General features: G+C 43.4%; 2 protein-coding genes across 7 annotated transcripts in view; one reads left to right on the forward strand and one right to left on the reverse strand.

Annotated features, from left to right (window-relative positions):
- Positions 1 to 240: 240 nt before the first annotated feature.
- TFB2M (transcription factor B2, mitochondrial) lies at positions 241 to 22,588 on the reverse strand. 4 transcript variants are annotated; one of them, XM_089311682.1, is made up of 8 exons: positions 22,455 to 22,588; positions 20,968 to 21,056; positions 13,896 to 14,049; positions 13,396 to 13,544; positions 6,427 to 6,516; positions 5,068 to 5,130; positions 3,959 to 4,119; positions 241 to 963 (listed from the first exon to the last, which is right to left on the reverse strand). In XM_089311682.1, the coding sequence occupies exons 3-8, from the start codon at positions 13,951 to 13,953 to the stop codon at positions 780 to 782; spliced, it is 705 nt and encodes a 234-aa protein (XP_089167808.1). In that variant the 5' UTR covers positions 13,954 to 14,049; positions 20,968 to 21,056; positions 22,455 to 22,588; the 3' UTR covers positions 241 to 779. The 4 variants fall into 4 exon arrangements, with proteins under 4 accessions (XP_089167808.1, XP_002717677.1, XP_051676772.1 ...); XM_002717631.6 differs by lacking the exon at positions 22,455 to 22,588 and adding an exon at positions 21,989 to 22,395; XM_051820812.3 differs by lacking the exons at positions 6,427 to 6,516; positions 22,455 to 22,588 and adding an exon at positions 21,989 to 22,395.
- The window catches only part of CNST (consortin, connexin sorting protein), a 91,681-nt gene continuing 90,684 nt past the window's right edge, over positions 22,488 to 23,484 (forward strand). For 2 of the 3 annotated variants that reach the window (XM_051820807.3, XM_089311680.1), the window contains exon 1: positions 22,488 to 22,812. The gene's annotated coding sequence lies outside the window, so the exon portion shown is untranslated. The remainder of the gene's footprint in view (positions 22,813 to 23,484) is intronic. The other variant, XM_070055629.2, reaches the window with a different exon arrangement.

A 23,484-nucleotide genomic window follows, 5' to 3' on the forward strand; every position in this document is an offset into this window, starting at 1 on the left:
GTATTTACTTTTTAGTGAATGGACAACTAAAGCAAAGGAGGATGGCCCAAGTCCTTGGGTCCTTGCCACCCACATGGGAGACCCAATAGAATCTCTTGCTTCCTGGCTTTGGTCTGGCTCAGTTCTGGCCATTGCAGCCATTTGAGGAATGAACCAGCAGATGGAAGATCTCTCTCTCTCTCCTTCTCATTCTGTCTCTCTCGATAACTCTTTCACTTAAAAAAAAAAGACACCACAAAATCTCGTTACTTAAAATATTTTAATTTCTAAAAAAATTTAAAATTTAAATACTTTCATTGTACAGTACTTGATATCATTCCAACAAATTGGAAGGTAAAATAAACCTCTTAAATCAATTTAATTTGTTTCCTAAGATAATAATATAAACTCCTGCCCTCTCCTTCTCACAGAAGGATGCAAAATGCAGCAACACTCAAAGTGGAATATTTAAATTAATACAATATAAGATGTTGGGACAAAAGGAGTTTTAAAAATAAGTTTCAGCTGGTAATACCCACAATTACCAGTATATTTACAGTAGAGAAAAATTTAAAGCAAAACAAATTCAATCTGATTGAAACCCACAATTAACTGAAGTTTTCATTTTATTCCGTTGTGAATAAAATAGCAGTCACTGTTTTAGCCAATACACCAGTGGAATTATCAGAATGATCTGCCTAATCTGTGCAATACAAGAACAGTTTTCTGTTGAAAGGAGGTAAGGTTTCCAAACTCAGTTCATCTATGTTAAAAACTGCTCCAGCTGATGTCTTGACAGTCTAGTTTTCTGCATATGTGTTCTCCATGCTGTCATCATATAGCCATTTATGGGTATAATCTTTGGAACACTCTATAGTTTCAAAAAGGCGTTTAAAGTCTTGAGGATACATGTCAGTTATTTTCACTTTTTCATTTTTTCTTGTTTGCATCAATATATCCATTGCATCAACTGGACTCAATGACCTGTAAAATAAATACAAGTAAACAAACACACTTTACTAAAAAAAAAATTTATCTATTTGAAAGTCAGAGTTAGATAGAGAGACAGAGAGAAAGAGATATTCCAACAGCTGGTTCATTACCTATGTGGCCACAACAGCTAACACTGGGCCAGGCCAAAGCCAGGAGCTTCCTCTGAGTCTCCCACATGGATAGCAGGGTCCTGAGCACCTGGCCCATCTTCCACCACTCTTTCCCATCAGTACCTGCTAGGCCACAATGCCAGCCCAATTCATTGTGATAACTCTCAGTTAATATTGATAGAGACCACTTCTAAGACCAACTTAAAATGCCTAACTCATATATAATTAATCATAGTTAGGTCAAGAGCTTCCATATAGTGTCTACAACTTTATGTTTATCCCTCAAGTTTCATAGCTAGCCTGCAAAGAACACAGAAGACTCAGAATTTAACATGTGATCAATTCTTACATAAAGTTCTAATTTACCAACTACCCTTTAAATAACTCTCTTGCCTATCTCTTTCATCCTTTCACTTTCTGCAAAAATATTCTTAACTGTATTTCTGTTTATGTAGAAGTACATACAATAAGCACAACCTGTAGAAGCTATTGTTTGGCAGTTTTCAAAGTGGGAATTACTGTTCACATTTTTACATAACCATCACTGGTGAGCAACTTGTAAAGCAGGAAACTCCTTTATACTTAGCCTAGCAAGCAACCACCAAAAAGCTGCTGACAAGTAACTGATTTTAACAAAATATTTTGGTAGAAAACATTTCCAGTGCTTTGTGATATTGAATGTAATCTTGATCAATCAACAGAGATATCCAGGGGGAATTTTTAACATTCTATACCATGATTTATCCTATTTATTCCTTATTTTTCTATTTTTTTAAAAGATTTATTTATTTATTTGAAAGTCAGAGTTGGGGGGGGGGGTCTTCCATCCGATAGCTCACTCCCCAGATGACCGCATCGGCCGGAGCTGTGCCGATCCGAAGCCAGGAGCCACGAGCTTCTTCCCAGTCTCCCACATGGGTGCAGGGGCCCAAGGACTTGGGCCATCTCCTATTGCTTTTCTGGGCGATAGCAGAGAGCTGGACAGGAAGTGGAGCAGCCGGGTCTTGAACAGGTGCCCATATGGGATGCTGGCGCTTCAGGCCAGGGCTTTAACCCACTGTGCCACAGCGCCAGCCCCTATGTTTTCTTTTAAAATAACCACTACCAAAAAGTGGCAAGGTAAAAAATTTTTCTAGTCTATTGTCACTTTTAACATTTTTTAAAAAGATTTATTTATTTATTTGAAAGGCAGAGTTACAGAGAGGCAGACAGGGGAGAGGGAAAAGGAGTGGGGAGGGGGAGAGAAGGAAGGGGGGAAAGGAGAGAGGTGTCTTCCAAACACTGGTTCACTCCTTATATGGCCACAACGGCCGGAGCTGTACCAATCTGAAGCCAGGAGTAAGAAGCTTCTTCCAGGTCTCCCACGTGGGTGCAGGGGCCCAAGCACTTGGGCCATCTTCCACTGCTTTTCCTGGCCACAGCAGAGAGCTGGATTGGAAGTGGAGCAGCCAGGACTAGAACTGGCACCCATATGGGTTGCCAGCACTGTAGGAAATGGCTTTATCCCCTACACTACAGCACCGACCCCAATATCTTTTTTTAAAAAGATTTTTATTTATTTATTTGTTTGAGAAATAGAGTTACAGATAGAAAGAAGGAGAGACAGAGAGAAAGGTGTTCAATCCGCTGGCTCACTCCCCAAATGGCCACAAAGGCCAGAGTTGGGCCAACCTGAAGCCAGGAGCCTGGAGCTTCCTCCAGGTCTCCCTCATGGGTGCAGAGGCCCAAGCACTTGAGCCATCTTCCACTGTTTTCCAGGCCACAGCAAAGAGCTGGATCAACAGAGGAGCAGCCAAGGACTAGAACTGGCACTCATATGGGATGCCAGTGGCACAGGTGGAGGATTAACTACTGTGCCACAGTATTGTACCCCTGACATTTGTGGGTTTGTTTGTTTGTTTGCTTTTGACAGGCAGAGTGGACAGTGAGAGAGACAGAGAGAAAGGTCTTCCTTTTGCCGTTCGTTTACCCTCCAATGGCTGCCGGTGTGCTGCGGCCGGCGCATCGTGCTGATCCGAAGCCAGGAGCCAGGTGCCTCTCCTGGTCTCCCATGTGGGTGCAGGGCCCAAGCACTTGGGCCATCCTCCACTGCACTCCCGGGCCATAGTAGAGAGCTGGCCTGGAAGAGGGGCAACTGGGACAGAATCCGGTGCCCCGACCGGGACTAGAACCTGGGGTGCCGGCGCCACAAGGCGGAAGATTAGCCTATTGAGAGCCACGGCGCCGGCCAACATTTGTTTTTATAAATACTGTCCGGTCAATAGTTCAGCATTATATACTAAATGATGATCAAGTTTATCATTTATTTTAACATTTAACCCATCCCCTGACAATACTTGAATGACTCAATGGACTGATTATCAGGTGAAATGCAGAACCCATAACTGCACACACTGGCCCTATGTAAGAATACTTTTACACAAATACAAAGTAGGTAGTAGTAGCTATAATTTTATAAAGCTTTAGGTAGAAATATAAAGTCTGATTCAGGACAAGGAGACCTGTGATATAATGATCCATCCTACTTTGTCTAGGAAACAGAAGCACTGAAAATAGGCAATGCCAAGATGAAGACAGTGGGTATGCTACCAATAATACTGCCTTCTCCATTGCAGCTGGTGGCAGGCATCTAGTTCTTTCTGTAGGTTAAACTTGGCCTATATTCTGACAAAGAAAGAGCAAGTTGTAGGCATCATTGATTGTTTTTTGAAGAAAAAAAAATGAAGTTCAGTGGGAGATGATGTGGAAAACCAGGAAGAGGAGTGAAAATGTGGTAAACTCACTTTCTTCATCAACATATGAAAAACCCTGTCTATGAAAAATAATTCTTGTATGAAGCTGCTACTTTTATAGTTGTTTTTATTCTTTTTACTTACCTTAAATGTTCTATTAGGCTTGCATTGCGCTTCCCAAAACAGTGCTTTACCATATGAAAAAATACATCGTAGTTAATAGGAGTTAAGTTTTCTGTGAATAAATTTCGACGAGGAGTCATTCGAATAAAATACAAGTTTTGTTGCATTCGTTCTAATGAATCCTGAAGAGAAGGGAAAATAAATTGTGTTAGTCATAAACTACAGCCAGAGCATGACACTGTTCATTTGTTCCTTCAATCTATCTGTTGGAAGACACAACCATCACAGATCCTGTGTGTCTCTGGATTTTCTTGTTGAGCAAGCCAAGGCAAAGCCATAACCACTCTTTACTTGGGCCTTTTACTCTCTGCACTGACTTTAGGAATTAAATAACCTCTCTCTCCAGGACAAACAGCAGGCCTGCTTAATGTTTGCTACAAAGGAGATGATTCTCTCAGCTCTGCATCTCTCAGCTGCAATGCAGTCACTGCACGCACAGCATGCAACGAGCCACGTCACACCACATCACTCCGTGGGCCAGAGGTACAAATACAGTCCTTTGATCCAGGAGCCTGCATCTTCGGCCAGCATACGAGAAACAGTAACAGCTTACTGATTTGTAAGAAGGGTGGAATCAAATCTCAAACACAATGCTAATATGTACTGAGTTCTTGCTATATTCAAGGCCCAACACTACAACCAGGTCTTAAGGATAAAATAAAATTATTTACTTATAATTGTTTTAATTACAAAAATTTATTTACTTGAAAGGTAGACAGACAGAAAGACAAACAGACATTCAGAGTCAGACAGAGATATCCCTTCTGTCAGTTCACTCCTCAAATCCCTGCAAGATCCAGAGTTGGATCAGGCTAAAGCCAGGAGCCATAAATTCCCTGCCATCCACTTGGGAGACCTGGATTGAATTTCTGGCTCCATGTTCAGGCATGGCCCACTTATAGCTGTTGTGGGTGTCTGGAGAGTGAAACAGTGGATGGAAACTTCTGTTTCTCTGACACATAAACAAACAAACAATAAAACCAAAACTCAAAATAAATACAGAGAATCAGATAATCTCAAAGAAAATAAAGTTTCCAGTAACATGGATAAAGAGAAAGGTATTTTCTTACCTTATGCTTTGGCTTTTTCAGCTTCCCATTTTGGGTATATACATCAAATGATGACCAAGGCTCCTTGAGGGGAGAAAAAACAAAAACAGCTTTTCTTTTATTGCTCCTTTGTCAAAGTGCCTGCAATTGTTACTGCCTTAAAACCTTACTTATGAACTAAACCCAGGTCATAGTGTAACTGGACTTAATTAAAAAGCATGACAATTGAATAATACACATCTCTCTCCTTTTGCTATTTATTTAAGAGGCAGAGAGACAAAGGAAGAACTTTCATTAGCTGGTTTGCTTTCCAAAGCTAGGAAACAGATTCCAGTGGGTGGCAGCAACCCAGTGGCTTCAGTCATCACTGCTCCCCTCAGGACCTGCAGTAGCAGGAAGCTAGAGTCAGGATCCAGAATTAGAATCCAACCCAGGTACTCTGATAGGGGTCACAAGCATCTTAACTGTCAGGCTGAACACCCACTCACTCCTTTTCTCTTACATAAAGAAACAAATGATCGAACGTCCACCCTGGTATCAGCAACGTTATCTGTTACTTAGATAAAGGAGAGTAACCTTTGATGTAACTTTGCAAAAAAGGCTTTTTTTTTTTGACAGGCAGAGTGGACAGTGAGAGAGACAGACAGAGAGATAGAAAGGTCTTCCTTTGCTGTTGGTTCACCCTCCAATGGCCACTGTGGCCGGCGCACCACGCTGATCCGAAGGCAGGAGCCAGGTGCTTATCCTGGTCTCCCATGGGGTGCAGGGCCCAAGCACTTGGGCAATCCTCCACTGCACTCCCTGGCCACAGCAGAGAGCTGGCCTGGAAGAGGGGCAACCGGGACAGAATCGGGCGCCCCGACCGGGACTAGAACCCAGTGTGCCGGCGCCGCAAGGCAGAGGATTAGTCTAGTGAGCAGCGGCGCCAGCCCAATAAAGGCTGTTTTTAACAGCTAACTAACATTTCCAAATTAATCAGTAGTTTAAGGGTTATTAGATCAATGCGAAGCTGCTTTTCACTCTATCATACTGGAAAAACCTTTTAATCAAACTAAACTGAATATGGAAGGACATAAGGATACATTAAAATAGACACCTCAGATTAAGGAGCATTTCTTTTATATAAGCAATTTTGCTCATGAAGCAATTTTAAAATATGACCCCAACTGAAAAATAATTCTATAAAGAAAAAAATTTCAAAATAAGAATGGGTTCAAATCACAGTAAAATACCAAAGACAAGGCTTGGGGGCTGGTACTGAGTCTGGCAGTTAAGACACCTACATCCCGCATCAAAGTGCTAAGTGGCAGCTGAATTGCTGCATCAAATGCCCACTCCCTCATAAAACACTCTCCTGAAATTTAGAAGGGTTTTACTCACCACATGCAGCACCTTAATCTCACAAGCTACTTGCCAGAGCACACTTAATACTTGATACAGGTTTGGATTTTTTGGATTTGCCATTAGTTTCTAGCAAGAAGAAAATAAAAAGTACATATTTTATATAACTATAATCAAGCAAAATTAAGGATTAGGTTTTAATAGCATCCAAAATTTTAAAAACTAGAATTATATCCAAATTCTTTAACAATTTCAGAGTCTTTTTAAACTTTCATTTTGAAAATATTTCATCCAGTACACTCAAAATATAATACAGTTGACACTGCTTGCCTTTATGTGGCCTACCAGGGAAAATTTCAGTTAAAAAAATGAAATAGAACGTATACTAGTTAATCATTTAGTTATGGAAGTGAACAAAACAATTTCTGCCCTATGGACTCTAGCTAATTCCAATAATTAAATAACTTACCAGTATAAACTGTGAGGATACATGTGCTAGAAATACTTTTCTGGGGGGTTGGTGCTGTGGCGCAATGGGTAAAGCTGCAGCCTGCAGAGCCGGCATCCCATATGGGTGCCAGTTTGAGTCCTGTTACTCCACTTCCTATCCAGCTCTCGACTATGGCCTGGGAAAACAGTGGAAGATGGCCCAAGTCCTTGGGTCCCTGAACCAGCATGGGAGACCCCAAGAAGCTCCTGGCTACTGGTTTCAAAGCAGCAGAGCCCTGGCTGTTGCCGACATTTGGGGAGTGAACCAGTGCATGAAGACCTCTCTTTGTCTGCCTCTCTGTAACTATGCCTTTCAAATAAATAAATCAATCTTAAAAAAAGAAATAGTTTTCAAGTGGGCTATTAAATTTTGAGGCAAGAACTGTCATGGTTGACCCCTGACAGAGGAGATGTTACTTCAGTGAATGAAGGCACTATGAAGGAAGGAAATCACATTCAAACAGGTTCCAGGTAAAAGTGGCACATGCCACTGGGACATTTTCCTAGTGCACGATAAAATCTGGTGAAACATTTCCTGTGTCTCTTCCTTTCACTCTTTCATTTATATACTCTGTGCAGCCACAAGGATCTGAGGCCCTGCTGTACTTTCAGGGCTAGTCAGTATTTACTTACATCTGGGTTGAGGTGGATAAAGCATTCCTTCTTTGCTTGCTGTACTACCCTAACCCAGAGCTGTCTCACAATAAGGACATTCTATTGTATCAGATCAATAGATTACTAACATGAAGCATTCTGGGTAGAAAAAAAATTTTCTGAAGCAGGCAGTCTAAAACTGTAAAACAGTATAGTTCTACACACAGGCATATAGTCTTACCTCCTCAGGGTACAGCCTAAGAACTAATCATGGGGCTCCAAACCCATAAGAATCAGTGGTATAAACGCCATTTTCACTATTAAATTATCACATTAAATGTTAAAGGCAACACAGAGACTGGTCTAAGTTTAAAAGGGACGATATAAATAACATCAAGTACCCAGTAAAATAATAGAATTAAAAAGGAAGGAAGGACCAACATGGGAAGCAGTCCACACAGCAGACTCCTAGAATGACTTTCGCAGTAAATAACACTCTGACTTCAGAATCAAGGCTTCCTGAAAGGCCAGTGGGAGCATTTCAGGCATGGAAAGCCAAGACTCTGTGATAAAAAGACATCCTACGTGGAGGATCTCTGTGAGACCTCAGAGGAAAGGAAGGGTCATCAAAGAAGGATGATACACTCTTCTCTGAAGGGAGGAGAGAACATCCACTTTGCTTATGGGTGTGTCCAGATACCGATGGAGTCTATGGTCACAAAAGGCTTCCATAGCCTTGGCAGCCCATGGCAAGAGCCTCGGATGATCACTGACATCATAAAAAAGACTGTCAATTGGTAAAGGAACAACAGCAGTCACTGTGCACTTGCTCCCCAGTTAGGACCTCTTTCCCTATTGAATTGTAATATGAGAATCAACTGAAAATTCTCTCCCCAAACTGTACTCTATATGTTCTGTGTGTGCGCGGGTGCAAATTGTTGAAATCTATGCTTAGCATGGAGTTGGTCCTCTGTATACAAAGTCATACTAAAAATGATCCATAACGAAGGAGATGGGAGAAGGAATGGGAGGTGGGATGGGAGCTTGGGGGGGGGGGCGGTATGGGGGAGAGAACCACTGTATTCCTAAAGTTGTACCGATGTAAAAATGGATTCATTAAATAAAAATGAAAAAATGTTTGCACTGCTTTATCTCTTATACAGACAGGGTAAGCTGAAGTAAGCTGATGACAACCAGTGATTTTTCTTTTGTTCTGTTTCCTTTCCCTGTCTTGCAATGAAAGTAACTTTAGAATGATCAATCCACTTTTTGTGTCTGCCTTCTTTAGTCCTTTTTCTCTATAAAGCCAACCTCTTCTGGGACACTTTCTATTTTATGTAATTAAATGTTATCTGATTACAGAATCAAAAAGTAAATTAAGATCATTAAAATAAATTGAGATAATTCTGTCATCTGTCAAGTCTACAAATCCCAATGATACCACCAAAAAAAAAAAAAAAAAAGTCAGAATAAACTAATTCAATAAAGTTACAGGACAGAAAAATCTGTTTTATTTTTTATTTACCATCAAAGTGTAACTGGAAAAGGAAATTTTTTAAAAGAAAAATTCAATTTATAATAGCATTAAAAAGCAGGGGCCAGCATTGTGATGTAGTGCATTTAACTGGTATCTGCAATGTCAGCATTCCATATGGGCACCGGTTCCAGTCAGAGCTGCCCCACTTCCAATCCAGTTCTCTGCTAATGTGCCTAAGAAAGCAGTAAAAGATGGCCCAAGTGCTTCTCCCACCCATGTGGGAGACCTAGATGAAATTCCTAGTTTCTGGCTTTGGCCTGGTCCAGCCCTGGCTGTTACAGTCATTTGGGGATCTTCCAATCAGCAGATGGAAGACCTCTCTAACTCTGCCTTTCAAATAAATAAATAAATAAATAAATAAACCACCAAACTTTAGGAATTAACCAAGCAGTGTAAAAAACTTATACATAAAACATTACTGAAATAAAGACACAACTAAATGGAAAGACACCATGTTCATGGACTGGAAGATTTAATATTGTTAAGGTGTTAGTACTACCAAAATGATCTACAAATTCAATGTAACTATCAAAATCACAACACTTTTTGCAGAAATGTTTTCCATCCTAAAATTCATATGGAATCTCTGGGAACTCTGGTGAAGTTTAATAATCTTAAAAGAGAACAAAGTTGGAAGACTCACAGTTTCTGATTTTTTTTTTTTTTTTTTTTAGACAGGCAGAGTTATACAGTGAGAGAGACAGAGAAAAAGGTCTTCCTTTTTCTGTTGGTTCACCCCCTAAGTGGCCACCATGGCCGGCACGTTGCAGCCGGCGTGTTGTGCTGATCTGAAGCCAGGAGCCAGGTACCTCCTCCTGGTCTCCCATGCATGTGCAGGGCCCAAGGACCTGGGCCATCCTCCACTGCACTCCCGGGCCACAGCAGAGAGCTGGACTGGAAGAGGAGCAACCAGGACAGAATCCAGCGCCCTGACTGGGACTAGAACCCGGGGTGCCGGCACCACAGGCAGAGGATTAGCTCATTGAGCCGCGGCACCAACCAGAGTTTCTGATTTTAAAACTAACTCTAAAGCTACAGTAACAACACAGTATGGTATTGGCATAGGCCAAACACATAGACTGGGGTGGAGAACCTTTTTTCTGTCAACGGCCATATAAAATTATCAACTCTAAAAAAATTAGCCTGCTATAAATTTACTGAATTTGAATCCTACTTGTGGTATCCCTGGCAGTGCCAGACCAAATTATTTTTCTCTTTTTAAACATTTACTTATTGATCTGAAAGGCAGAGCAACAGAGATAAAGGAGGAAAGAGAGATTTTCCATCTGCTGGGTCACTACCCAAATGGCCACAATGGCCAGGACTTGGCCAAGCCTAAGCAAGGAGCCAGAAGCTTTATCCAGGGCTCCCATGTGGGTGGCAGGCCCAAGCACTTGGGTCCTTTGCTGCTTTCCCAGGCATATTAGCATGGAGCCGGATGGAAAGTGGAGGAGCCAGGATTCAAAACTAGTGCCCACATGGGAGGTCAGCACTACAGCTGGTCTTCTTTTTCTTTAATAAAGTTTTTATTTATTTAAAAGAGTTACACAGAGAGAGGAGAGGCAGAGAGAGAGAGACAGACAGACAGGTCTTCCGTCAGCTGGTTCACTCCCCAGTTGGCCTCAATGGCTGGAGCTAAGCTGATCCGAAGCCAGGAGCCAGGAGCTTCTTCTGGGTCTCCCACATAAGTGCAGGGGCCCAAGGAACTGGACTATCCTCTACTGTTTTCCCAGGCCATAGCAGAGAGCTGGATTGGAAGAGGAGCAGCCGGGACTTGAACCGGCGTCCATATAGGATGCCAGCACTGCAGGCGGCGGCTTTACCCGCTACGCCACAGCGCCGGCCCCACAGCTGTCTTAACCCACTGCATCCCAGCACCGGCCCCAGACCAAATACCTTCTCCTCCCAATACAAACATAGCCTATAAACAGACCCTCACACATACTCATATGGCTAAATGATTTTTCTTTATTACTTAAAATTTGACAGGCAGTGAGAGAGCTCTCATCTACTGGTTCACCCCAAAATGCCTATAATGATTGGGAATGAGCAAAAGCTAGGAGCTGGGAATGCCCAGATCTCTCAGGTAGGTGGCAGGAACCCAACTATTTAAGTCATCACCACTGCCTCCCAGGATCTGCATTAGCAGAAAACTGGAGCAAGAAACCCAAGTCTCCCTACATGGGACATGGCTATCTTCACTAGGTTAGCTACTTGACACTGTTCAAAGGATTTTTAACAAGGGTGCCAAGACCACTGAACAAGGGAAGTTAGTTTTTTCAATAAATAGAATTGGGAAAAACTAGATATCTAACTGCAAACGAAGTAACTCTTACCTGACATGAAATACAAACATCAAACTTAAAACAGATCAAGAACTAAACAATAAGAGCAAAAATTATAGCGCTATCTGAAATGGTTCACAACACCGAATTTGACAATGACCTCTTAGATTTAACACCAAACCCACATGCAAGAAAAAATAGACAAGGGGCCGGCACCATGGTGCAGTAGGTTGATCCTCCGCCTGCGGCGCTGGCACCCCATATAGCCGCTGGTTCTAGTCCCACTGCTCCTCTTCCAATCAGGCTCTCTGCTATAACCTAGGAAGGCAGTGGAGGATGGCCCAAGTGCTCGGGCCCCTGCACCTGCGAGGGAGACCTGTAGGAAGTTTCTGGCTCCTAGTTTCAGATTGGCATAGCTCCAGCCGTTGTGGCCATTTGGGGAGTGAACCAACAGAAAGAACTTTCTCTCTTGTCTCTTCTTCTCACTGTCTTTAACTCTACCTCTCAAATAAATAAATAAATAAATCTTTAAAAATAAAAAAATTGACAAATATGACCTTATCAAAATTAAAAACTTGGGGGCAGACATTTGGCCTGGCACGTAAGCAACTGGTTGGGACACCTGTATCCTACATCAGAGTACCTGGGTTTGAAAACTGGATCTGACACCTGTTTCCACCTTTCTGCCAATGAGGACCCAGGGAAGCAGCAGCGGTGGCTTAGGTAGTGGGGTCCCTGTCACCATGTGGAGGGCCAGGATTAGTTTCTGGCTCCTACTTTTGGCCTTATCTCCATCACTGTAGGCATTTGGAGAGTGAGTCATCTGATGGGATTTCTTTTTGTCTCAACTTTTTAAAAGTTTTTTTTTTTTTTTTTTTTTTTTTTAATTAAAAGCTTTGGGCATCAAAGGACATTATCAGCAGAGGAAAAGGCAACCCACAAAATTAGAGAAAATATCTGCAAAACATTTGTCTGGTAGGGGACTAGTATCCAGTATATATATGCTACTAAAACTCAGTAATAGAACAAACAAGTGGATTTTAAAATGGGTAAAGCACAAAGATTGTGTTCCTGGCTTATCGCACCAGCCCTAACCCAGCCCCTATTACTGCAGACACTTGGGAAGTGATCCAGTAGATCAGAACTCTCTGTCTTTAGGTCTGTCAAATGTTAAATATTAAATAAAAATGAGCAAAGCACATGAATAAGTACTTCTCCAAAGAAGATATACAAATGGTTAATAAGTACATGAAAAGATGTACAACATGACTAAACATTAGGAAAATGCAAATCAAAACTAGAGTGAAATATAACTTCACATTATTGGGATGGGTACTCCAGAAAAAAAAACATTGGTGAAAATGTGGAGACTGACACCAATGTGCACTGCTGGCGGGAATGTAAAATGGTACATGAATTATTGAAAGTGAAAACATTAGAAATAGAATCACCATATGATCCAGTAATCCTACCTCTAGTACATACCCGAAAGGACTGAAAAGAGGGAACTAAAGAGATATTTGTAAATTCATACTCATGGCAGCACTATTCACAATAGACAAAAGGGGAAGCAATCAAGTGTCCACTGATACAATGGATACACAATTGTGATGTATCCATAGAAGGAAGTATTCTTCAGCCTTAAAGTATATAAAATTGTTACATATCCTACAACATGGACAAACCATGAAGGCACTATGCTAAGTAAAATAACCCAGACACAAAAAGACAAATACATGAGTCTACCCACATGAGGTATCTAGAGTAGTCAGATTAATAGAGACAGATAGAATAACGGTAACTAGGTCTGGAGGAAAAGGAGTATGGGAATTAGGTACAGAGTTTTAATACAGAATAATGAAACAATTTTGGGAATTATTGGTGGTAATGGCCATACAATGTAGGTACACTTAATCCCATTGAACTGCACATCTGAAAATAGTTGAAATGCACCATTTTAAGGTATGTATATTTTACCACAATTAAAAAAAAACTTAAAATGTCAAGTTCTAAATTAACAATGCCAAACACAGATTAAGCCTAATCAGAAAAAAATCACAGAATTGCTTCAAAGCAAAAAACAGGTACTTGTTAATAACTTACCTGGTATTCTTTTTCACTAATGAACATATTTAGTTCTACTCGTCCATGCCTATATATAGAAGTGCAGGAATATAGGTCATATAAAAGTTTCCATAGTGCCTTTCTTTCATTTTTAATTGGGAAGATTCCAATTATTTTTAAGGGAATACCTGTTAGGAATATAAGGAAAAAGATTCAAATTAAGTTCTTAACATTTTTTCCTTTTTTTTTTTCCGATGACCATATTTTAATGATGCAAGGTGAATTAACAAACTACATTAATTTTACATTTAGTTTAATTAATTTTTTTTTCATCTTTCTTTAACATGGGATTTGGCCTTTGTGTATATAATCTGGTTGTGTCCAGGAGAGGGCAATGCCATCCATATTCAGTGTAAGGTCATCTGTTCATAAACTGAACAAAATAAATTATACACACATCCTGTCAACAAACCGGGTATACTGCTAAAGTGAGCTGGCAGATAAATAAGGTATTTCCTTTAGTGAATGACAAAAATCACCTGCTGACCAAGGAAGTGCCTTTATTCCCAAATTCTGAAAAAGCACATGTGAAATCATAATGGGTGGTCTTACTAGTCCACACTTTCTAGGATCCAATTTAAAGAAGTCACAGTAGACCACTTCTAGTTTTCCATCCAGATTATTTCCTAAGGACTAAGAAGAGAGAGAATATGTTAAAAAATTTCAGAATTGCTGAACTTTGCAACAATTCAAAGTTCAACCTCAAAAAGTAATAATATGAAAATATGTAATAATTCAAATATCTTATAGGAAATATTACTAACATACCTAAAATTTAACAAGAGAATTGAAAACCAATTAATGTTTAGAAAGTGGTGAAAATACAATATTACCAAGAAAAAGCACCCCTTACCCACTTAAAAAGCAAATATAATCTCCAACAAATTCTTTTTTTTTTTTTTTAATTTATTTATTTAAAAGGCAAAGTTACAGAGAGACAGAGGTCTTCCATCTGCTAGTTCACTCCCCCGAATGTCTGTAATGGCAGGGTTAAGGCAGGCTGAAGACAGGAGCCAGGAGCTTCTTCTGGATGTCCCATGTGGGTGGCAGGGGCCCAGGGACTTGCGCCATTTTCCTTTGCTTTTCTAGGCACATTAGCAGGGAGCTGGATGGGAAGTGGAGCAGCTGGGATTCAAAACCGCACCCCTATGTGATGCTACCACTGCAAAGCAGCAGCTTTGCCTGCTATGCCAAAGCGCCAGTCCTGTCAACAAATTCTTATCCTTTTACTTTATCTTTTTTTTTTTAATCTATTTATTTGAAAGGCAGAGTAACAGAGAGAAAGAGGCAGAGAGAGAGAGGTCTTCCAAGATCCGCTAGTTCACTCCCCAGATGGCCTTAACAGCCAGAGCTGGGCTCCTTCTGAAGCTAGGAGTCAGGTGCTTCCTCTGGGTCTCCCACATGGGTGCAGGAGCCCAAGCACTTGGACCGTCTTCTACTTGGACCGTCTTCTACTGCTTTCCCAGGCTGTAGCAGAGAGCTGGATTGGAAGTGGAGCACCTGGGACTCCAATATGGGATGCTGGCACTGTAGGCAGTGGCTCTACCTGCTAAACCACAGCATCTAGACCCATAGTTACTGTATCTCAATAGCTTCAATTGTTGTTGTTTTTTTTTTTTTTTTTGACAGGCAGAGTGGACAGTGAGAGAGAGACAGAGAGAGAAAGGTCTTCCTTTGCCGTTGGTTCACCCTCCAATGGCCGCCGCTGCAGCCGGCGCACTGCGCTGATCCTGGCAGGAGCCAGGAGCCAGGTGCTTTTCCTGGTCTCCCATGGGGTGAAGGGCCCAAGCACCTGGGCCATCCTCCACTGCACTCCCTGGCCATAGCAGAGAGCTGGCCTGGAAGAGGGGCAACCGGGACAGAATCCGGCGCCCCAACCGGGACTAGAACCCGGTGTGCCGGCGCCGCAAGGTGGAGGATTAGCCTAGTGAGCCACGGCGCCGGCTAATAGCTTCAATTGTTCAAGAGGTTTCTTCATATGAATCTAATTGCCTTGCAGTGGTTACCTGGAGCACTAGGCAAAGATTCTGAGAGCTCAGGCTCAGGCACAGCTGTCAGCCATCTGCTGTGGTCATGAGAAGAAAACAAAGACATTTCACAGAAGACAAAAACAACTAAAACATTTAAGCAAAAGACAGGAACATTCCAGAATACCACTTTTTCCTAGGAGAATCCTGTCAGTCATGCACAAAATGAACTTAGAACATTATGTAGTTCACTTCACTTCTTCCCCTTAATTTTTCATTTACTTTGTCTTTTTAAGATTTATTATTTCTTCTTTTTTCGTTTTCTTTTTTTTTTTTTTTTTGGACAGGCAGAGTTAGACTTTCTTTTCTTTTTTTTTAAGATTTACTATTATTGGCCGGCGCCGCGGCTCACTAGGCTAATCCTCCGCCTAGCGGCGCCGGCACACCGGGTTCTAGTCCTGGTTGGGGTGCCGGATTCTGTCCCGGTTGCCCCTCTTCCAGGCCAGCCCTCTGCTGTGGCCAGGGAGTGCAGTGGAGGATGGCCCAGGTGCTTGGGCCCTGCACCCCATGGGAGACCAGGAAAAGCACCTGGCTCCTGGCTCCTGCCATCGGATCAGCGCGGTGCGCCGGCCGCAGCACGCCGGCCACGGCGGCCATTGGAGGATGAACCAACGGCAAAGGAAGGCCTTTCTCTCTGTCTCTCTCTCTCTCACTGTCCACTCTGCCTGTAAAAAAAAAAAAAAAAAAAAAGATGTATTATTATTTTTTTTTGACAGGCAGAGTTAGACAGTGAGAGAGAAAGGTCTTCCTTTTCTGTTGGTTCACCCCCCCAAATGGCTGCTACGGCCAGTGCGCTGTGCTGATCCAAAGCCAGGAGCCAGGTGCTTCCTCCTGGTCTCCCATTCGGGTGCAGAGCCCAAGCACCTGGCCCATCCTTCACTGCCTTCCGGGGCCACAGCAGAGAGCTGGCCTGGAAGAGGAGCAAACAGGACAGAATCCAGTGCCCCAACCAGGATTAGAACCCGGGATGCTGGTGCTGCAGGCGGAGGATTAGCCGAGTGAGCTGTGGCATCGGCCCAAGATTTATTATTTCTTTAAAGTCAGAGTTACAGTGAGAGGATGAAGCAAAGAGAGAGAGATCTCCCACCCACTGGTTCACTCCCCAGATGGTTACAATGGCCCAGCTGCTTCATCCAGGTCTCCCATACAGGTAGCAGGGACCCAAGTACTTGGGCCATCTTCCACTGCTTTTCCCAGGCCAATAGCTGGATTGGAAGTAGAGCAGCTGAGACATAAACTGGTGCCCATAGGGGATGCTGGCCTCACAGGCAGTGGCTTTACCTATTACACCACAATGCTGGCCCCAATTTTATCTACTTTTTCTAAAGGTGGAGGCAACTAAAGATCTTGTCCAAAGGAAAAGGTTCAAAATATTTCAAGATTTTTAATGCCTTGATTTGCTCACCTTGTAGCAGAGTTAACTCCCTTAGAGGTTAGGAAAAAATGTACACTTTATTACTTTGTTATTCTCATGATGAGAGGGCACCATGCACTTTGCTTTAGCAACTGTGATTTACCACTCCACAATTCAAACACAATGAGAGCCAAAGTTCCAGAATAAACAATTCAATTCGTAAGATAATTGTGCAATCACAGTTTAAAACTAGATTGCATTTAGGAATCAAAAAGGAAAGTAACCCTTGAGTTTCCTCTTAGTGATGATGTCAGGCATTTTATCTAAAGGTTTCTCATTTAAACTTCATCAAGATTGCACAGGTAGGCATTAATATCTCTTACTTTATGTTAGAAGTACAGGGGCTTACAAAGGTGTAGGGTCCTCAAGTTATTAAGTGCTAGGGCTAACATTCAGCCTGATTTGAAGACTGCTCTATTCCTGATGAAGTAAGACAGCTTACCATGAAAACTGACATCTCTTCAAGTGAATGTACACAGTTCATTCTGTAACAATCTTTTCAGGATGTAAATGTATGTATCATGAGTTACTGTCACAAAATGCAAACTCTAACAAGTGCACATCCAGCGCATCCAGATAAGAAAATAACCTTTGTCTCTGACACAGTCACTGTCGCATGCCAGGTTTTATGAGGGATGGGGGAAGAAAGAAATCTGAAGTTAGATGAAATCCAGAGTCAGATGTTATCCTGAAAATCTTCTCAGTCTTTAGAAGCAAAAAGGAGAGCCTTTCAGTGGCCAGACAGCAGCACTGCCTGATGGGACAGTTGATTTAGACAGGGAAAGGTCATTTACCTGTCACCACACTTTTCTAATGGTAAAAAGACCAATTCATGCAGAATTTTGCCTGATGATACTCACATAAGAATTGTGTTGAAAATTTAAATTAAAACATCATTTTGAAAAGCTCAAAGAACAGCAACTATTGTGTTAACAGGCTAACAAACTACAAACAGAAAAAGGGTGTAGCAGTGCCACCTTAAACATTTTGTGAACATGTAGATTAACTTCAGAATCTGGACCATTTTTCAAACAAAAAGAAAAGTTAATTTCTTGCTTTCAGTTTCTTAGTTGAAATTAGAGATGGCTATTCTCACCAAATCACATTTTGGGACCTCAAATGTTTGAACAATTTAATGTGTCCATTTTTTTTTAACATATACAAACCAGCAGATTTGGTAACAATTAACAGGGCTAACACCCTCAGTTCTTTTCAAAGTAGCTAGTTGTGGAGTGACAATAATGCTCATAGATAAAGCCATTCTTCAAGGTGTCAGAAAATTGGTATAGAGAAGTATAAGTTTCTGAAACTGAATCTATAGATTTATAAAGGAAGTAGAAAGAGAGAGAAAAAGAGCTGACACAGTGGGTTAACACCCTGGCCTGAAATGCCGGCATCCCATATGGGCACTGGTTCGCGTCCTAGTTGCTCCACTTCTGATCCAGCTCTCTGCTATGGCCTGGGAAAGCAGTAGAAGATGGCCCAAGTCCTTGGGCCCCTGCACCTGTGTGGGAGACCTGGAAGAAGCTCCTGGCTCCTGGCTTCGGATTGGCGAAGCTCCGGCCATTGCGGCCAATTGGGGAGTGAACCAGCTGACAGAAGACCTCTCTCTCTCTGCCTCTCCTCTCTCTGTGTAACTCTGACTTTCAAATAAATAAATAAATCTCTTAAAAAACAAAAAAGAAATAAAAGAGCTGGCAGATGATGCAAGGAATTTCCACTTCTTGACTCGATACATGAACTTGTCTGTTGTCTAAGAAGCAGAATCACTGAAAAATCCATGTGGATGATGCCTTCATTCTGTGCAGTGGTATCTGATCATATCAAACCTTTCTTGCCTCTGAAATTCTAAATCCAGACTTCACATAGTCCCACTAACCTAACACTCCAGTTAGACTCCAATCGCTCAGGAAGTAGGGGCAGCCTAGTAGAGATGAGGAATTAAGCCCAGTGATCCCAGCTACACAACCTGTTTAAACTCACCCAGTGTGCAGCTGAGTGCAGGGGAGGAAAGATGTCATGCCCCATTGTAGGGGTAACAGTTGACACTACCCTAATGATAGGTTTTTTTTTTTTTTTAATTTTTATTTATTTATTTTTTTTATTTATTTTTGACAGGCAGAGTGGACAGTGAGAAAGAGAGACAGAGAGAAAGGTCTTCCTTTTGCCGTTGGTTCACCCTCCAGTGGCCGCTGCGGCCGGACTGATCCGATGGCAGGAGCCAGGTGCTTTTCCTGGTCTCCCCTGGGGTGCAGGGCCCAAGCACTTGGGCCATCCTCCATTGCACTCCCTGGCCACAGCAGAGAGCTGGCCTGGAAGAGGGGCACCAGGACAGAACCGGCGCCCCAACCGGGACTAGAACCCGGGGTGCCGGCGCCGCAAGGCGGAGGATTAGCCTAGTGAGCCGCGGCGCCGGCCCCTAATGATAGGTTAATAAGAGATAAGCTTCAGGGGCCAGCACTGTGGTGAATTGGTCTGAGCCTCTGCCTGTGGTGCCGGCATTCCACATGGGCGCCTATTTGTGTCCCAGTTGCTCCTCTTCTGATCCACTTCTCTGCTAATGGCCTGAGAAAGCAGTGCAAGATGGCCCAAGTCATTGGCCCCCTGCCCCCGTATGGAAGAAACTTCAGGTTGCTGGCTTCAGATCAGCCTAGTGCTGGCCGTAGCAGCCATCTGGGGAGTGAACCAGCAGACGGAAGACTTTTCTCTGTTTCTCCCTCTCACTGTCTGTAATTCTGCCTCTCAAATAAATAAAAATAAAATCTTTTAAAAAATTTTAAAATGAGATAAGCTCTAAGATGTCTAATCAAAGTATTACATGATACAGGAATCTTCACAATGAAGACCCAAAGACTAAGGAAAAACTGTCCATTTGTATGCTCAGATTTAATGAGGAATAACCAAGCGTGTAGAAATGTTGATTGGAGAAAAATGATATGATCTAATATAATACAACAAATGGGGAACAGGAGATGAGAGGTTTTATGGCTTGATTTGGGGAAAAATAGCTCTAATTTTTATATCTCACCTTAGCAAAGAGGAATTCTGGTTTTAGGGGAGAATGAGATGGACAGGAGGGCAGGAGACATCAAATAGATCTTAGTTCTGAGGCTGCTTCTAGGGGCTTCCAATGTCCTTTACTTCAAAGTACTTAGTATTCCAAACTGCTGTAATATGGGTTATTGTTTTCTGAGCCCCAACAACAGCTAGACCTAGAAAATTAATCTTTAAAAATACTTTTTAATTAAAGATTTATTTTGTTTACATGAAAGGCACAGTTAGGGAGAGAGAAATAGAGAGAGGTACACAGAGGACAGAGGGAGATCTTCCATCCACTGGTTCACTCCCCAAATGGCCACAAAAGCAAGGGCTGGACCAGACAGAAGCCAGGAGTCAGGAGCTTCTTCTGGGTCTCCTATGTGGGCTGTAGGGGCCCAAGCACTTGAGCCATCTTCCACTGCTTCCCCAGGTGCATTAGCATGGAGTTGGATTGGAAGTGGCGCAGCCAGGACTCGAACTGCACCCATATGGGATGCCAGCACCCAGGCAGAGGCTTTTTACCTGCTATGCCACAATGCTGGGCCCCAAAGCAAATCATTACTCTCAGTCTTTTGGTCATTCAACAAGCATTGAATACTTACTTGTCCTAGTCACTAGGGATAACAAGATATTTAAGACAAGACCTCTAGGGGCTGGCACTGTGGCGCAGGGGGTTAAAGCCCTGGCCTGAAGCGCTGGCATCCCATATGGGTACCAGTTCTAGTTCTGGCTGCTCTCCTTTTCTGATCCAACTCTCTGCTGTGGCCTGGGATAGCAGTGGAAGATGGCCCAAGTGCTTGGGCCCCTGCACCTACGTGGGAGACCCAGAGGAAGCTCCTGGCTTCGGATTAGCACAACTCCAGCCGTTGCAGTCATCTGGGGAGTAAACCAGCGGACTGAACACCTCTCTCTGTAACTCTGTCTTTCAAAATAAAATAAATCTTTAAAAAAAAAAAAAAGACTCCTAGAAGAAATTCTATAAAAATAAATTATGTGCTTAGTTTTACCTCACTAACTCACTTTAAGGCAGCTGACTGAACAATGAATTATTTTTAAGAACAAGAAATATACCTCCAAACGAGGAATGAAATTTCTGTCACTTTCAAGGGCAACCACTTTGGCACCAGTTTCAAGTAATGCCTGAGTCAGCACTCCAGGACCTAGGATAATAACAAAAGAAAACATTTAGATGCAAAAGTAACAATATAATCTTTCTCAATATCAGAAGTTTATTAGGTATTATACATGTATTATCTAATTTTCATTCCCACTACACTCCCAAATGAGGTATTACTCTATTTTAATCACTTGACTGCAACATTCCAACAGGTAAGTATGCAGTTTGGTTTCGAATCCATTCTGTCAGTGACTGCAACTTGCACTCTTAATTACAATGTTTCATCACCTCTTCGAAGAAAAAAGCAACAAAAAGGAGTGCCTGGAGCCTACCACACTTACTCATTCATGATCATCGGGATCAAATCAAGCATAAATAAAACTGACTCTTCAAGGTAGGAAAGGGTGTTTTAACAATTATTATTCAGAGGCCAGTGCTGTGGCATAGTGGGTTGCCTGCAGGGAAGGCATCCCATACCGGCACAGGCTGTCTTGGCTGCTCCCCTTCTGATCCAGCTTCCTGCTAATGAGCCTGGGAAAGCAGCATAAAATGGCCCATTTACTTGAGCCCCTGCATCCACATGGGAGACCTTGAAAAAGCTTCTGGTTTCAGCCTTGCCCAGCCCTGGCCACTGTGGCCATTTGGGGAGTGAAAGAGTGGATAGAAGCTCTCGGTCTCTTTGCCTTTCAAATAAACGATTATTAAAAAAAAAAAAGAATTATAAATCTATAAATCTTGTGTTCTCAGCATCCTGCTATAGTCTACGGGAGATGCACAGGACAGGATAAAATTCTTGGGGGGGGGTGGCACTTTTAACTATGTGCGAGGAGAGCAAAATCTAAGAATATGTCTCATTCGTGGACAACAACTAAGCTTCTTCAAGAAAACGGAAGTGTCAATAGCACCCTACCTGCGGTCTATAAAAGTCTGCCTAAGTGACGAACATTCAAGAAAATGCAATTCAGCTAGACTCACCTGGATTGCACTCTAAGAAGAGAGAGCGAGGGTCTTTTTGACTCCCCCGCAGGATCTGCACCAAGGTCTCAGCCAATCCCCGACTGCTTACGTAACGCTTAGGGTCCAAGCGGTGCTTGCATACCCAGGGAGGCGATTCCCCGAAGTCAGGATAGGGCAACAGCTGCGGGGATGAATCAGACAAGCCACGGCGAGGCGGGTCTCCACGCGTCGTCGCTCGGGTCCTCAAAATGCAAAAGCGACCCGCGCCCGCCAGGGCTAAGGGCGCCAACCGCAAAGGAAGTCCCGTCGCTGGGACCCACATCGTCACCTCCAAGGTGCCCTCTCACATGACCCAGGGTCGCTATTCCGGTGAACCCCATGAAGGGCATCCCACGTGCAACATCTCCGCGCTGCAGACCAGGCCTGGCGGAAGTAAACACCAGCAACTGCGCACGCGAACGACTGGTCCAGCCCACTTGCCTACCTCACTTCCGTTTCCTCCCCGGCTTCGCCTCCCGAGAGCTGTGAGTGGACCGATGAGGAGTGAGACCGACCATCTGGGTGTGTCCGGACTCGTACTCTATGGTTGCCCGCCCTCTGCACTTCCTCTCTAGCCGCTCGCGCTCTATGCTCCGCGGTCGCGGGCCGCCAGCCGCCTGCCGGCCAGCCCCGAGGGGTGCGCAGAGGGAGGCGGGGCGGAAAGGCAAGAGGTGTCTCCTCCGGCGGAGCCGCGGGAGACCCGAGCAAGCTAAGTGACAGCTCGGCGGCCGCCATGTCCGCGAAAGGGGCTGGAAGCAGACCTGGCGGCCAGCGGTAACCCTCGGGCCGCCTCCGATTCCCAGGTGAGGAGAGGTCGAGCGGGATGCGGGGGACCCGCGGGCTCGCGGCCGGCATGGAAAGCCTTTCGGAAGCCCCTCGCTCCTCCCCCTGAGCGGTGCCGGTCCAGCAGCGCCGCTTCAGCCCTCACCTCCGCCCCCTCTCCGCTCGCCTGTTTTGCTCTCCTCAGTGGCTGTGGGTCTCCCCCTCGCGCGCGGCGCGCCGGGTTCCCTCCTCCCTGGGGGACTTGGCTGCAGAAGGCGCTCCTGGCCCTGCCTGCGGAGCCGCTTGCGGCTTCCACCTTGCTTCTCGTCCTCTCCGTCCTCTTGCCCACAGCGCGCTGCCTCCACCCTTGTGGATGCTTTTTATTTTCTCCCCATACCTGGTTCCCTCGCCCCCGCCATCACTTTGGTTGTCAGGAACCGCCTCGCGTCTTCCTTCGGTTTCTCCCTGTGGGCCAGTGTTTTACTTAATTTTTCGTCTTTAATTTGAGTGTTTGAAAGACTAAAATTCAAGATGAAAAATTAAGACTTAAAAAAAAAATACCCTTCTAAGCTTGAAGAGATGAAGAGTTCAGGATGCTTGTGTTTGTCCCCGTATAAACTTAAATCAAGCACATGTACCGTGGAATGCGATTCTAAAGACCAGTTTCAAAGACACTAAAAATAGGGTGCTTTAATGGAAATTTTGGCAGTCGT

The sequence above is a fragment of the Oryctolagus cuniculus genome, chromosome 13 (genome assembly GCF_051225735.1).
Source record: "Oryctolagus cuniculus isolate XC-2025 breed Fujian yellow rabbit chromosome 13, ASM5122573v1, whole genome shotgun sequence".
NCBI lineage: Eukaryota > Metazoa > Chordata > Mammalia > Lagomorpha > Leporidae > Oryctolagus > Oryctolagus cuniculus.

What these genes read in the sequence shown, in the direction of transcription:
- TFB2M (XM_002717631.6), bottom strand. Translation starts at nt 22,292, where the DNA reads ATGTGGGTCCCAGCGACGGGACTTCCTTTGCGGTTGGCGCCCTTAGCC. An exon ending in GGCACTTCCTTGGTCAGCAG is followed by an intron (nt 13,545 to 13,895) that starts GTGATTTTTGTC and finishes TATTCCTAACAG; the next exon opens with GTATTCCCTTAAAAATAATT. An exon ending in AGCCTAATAGAACATTTAAG is followed by an intron (nt 964 to 3,958) that starts GTAAGTAAAAAG and finishes TTTATTTTACAG; the next exon opens with GTCATTGAGTCCAGTTGATG.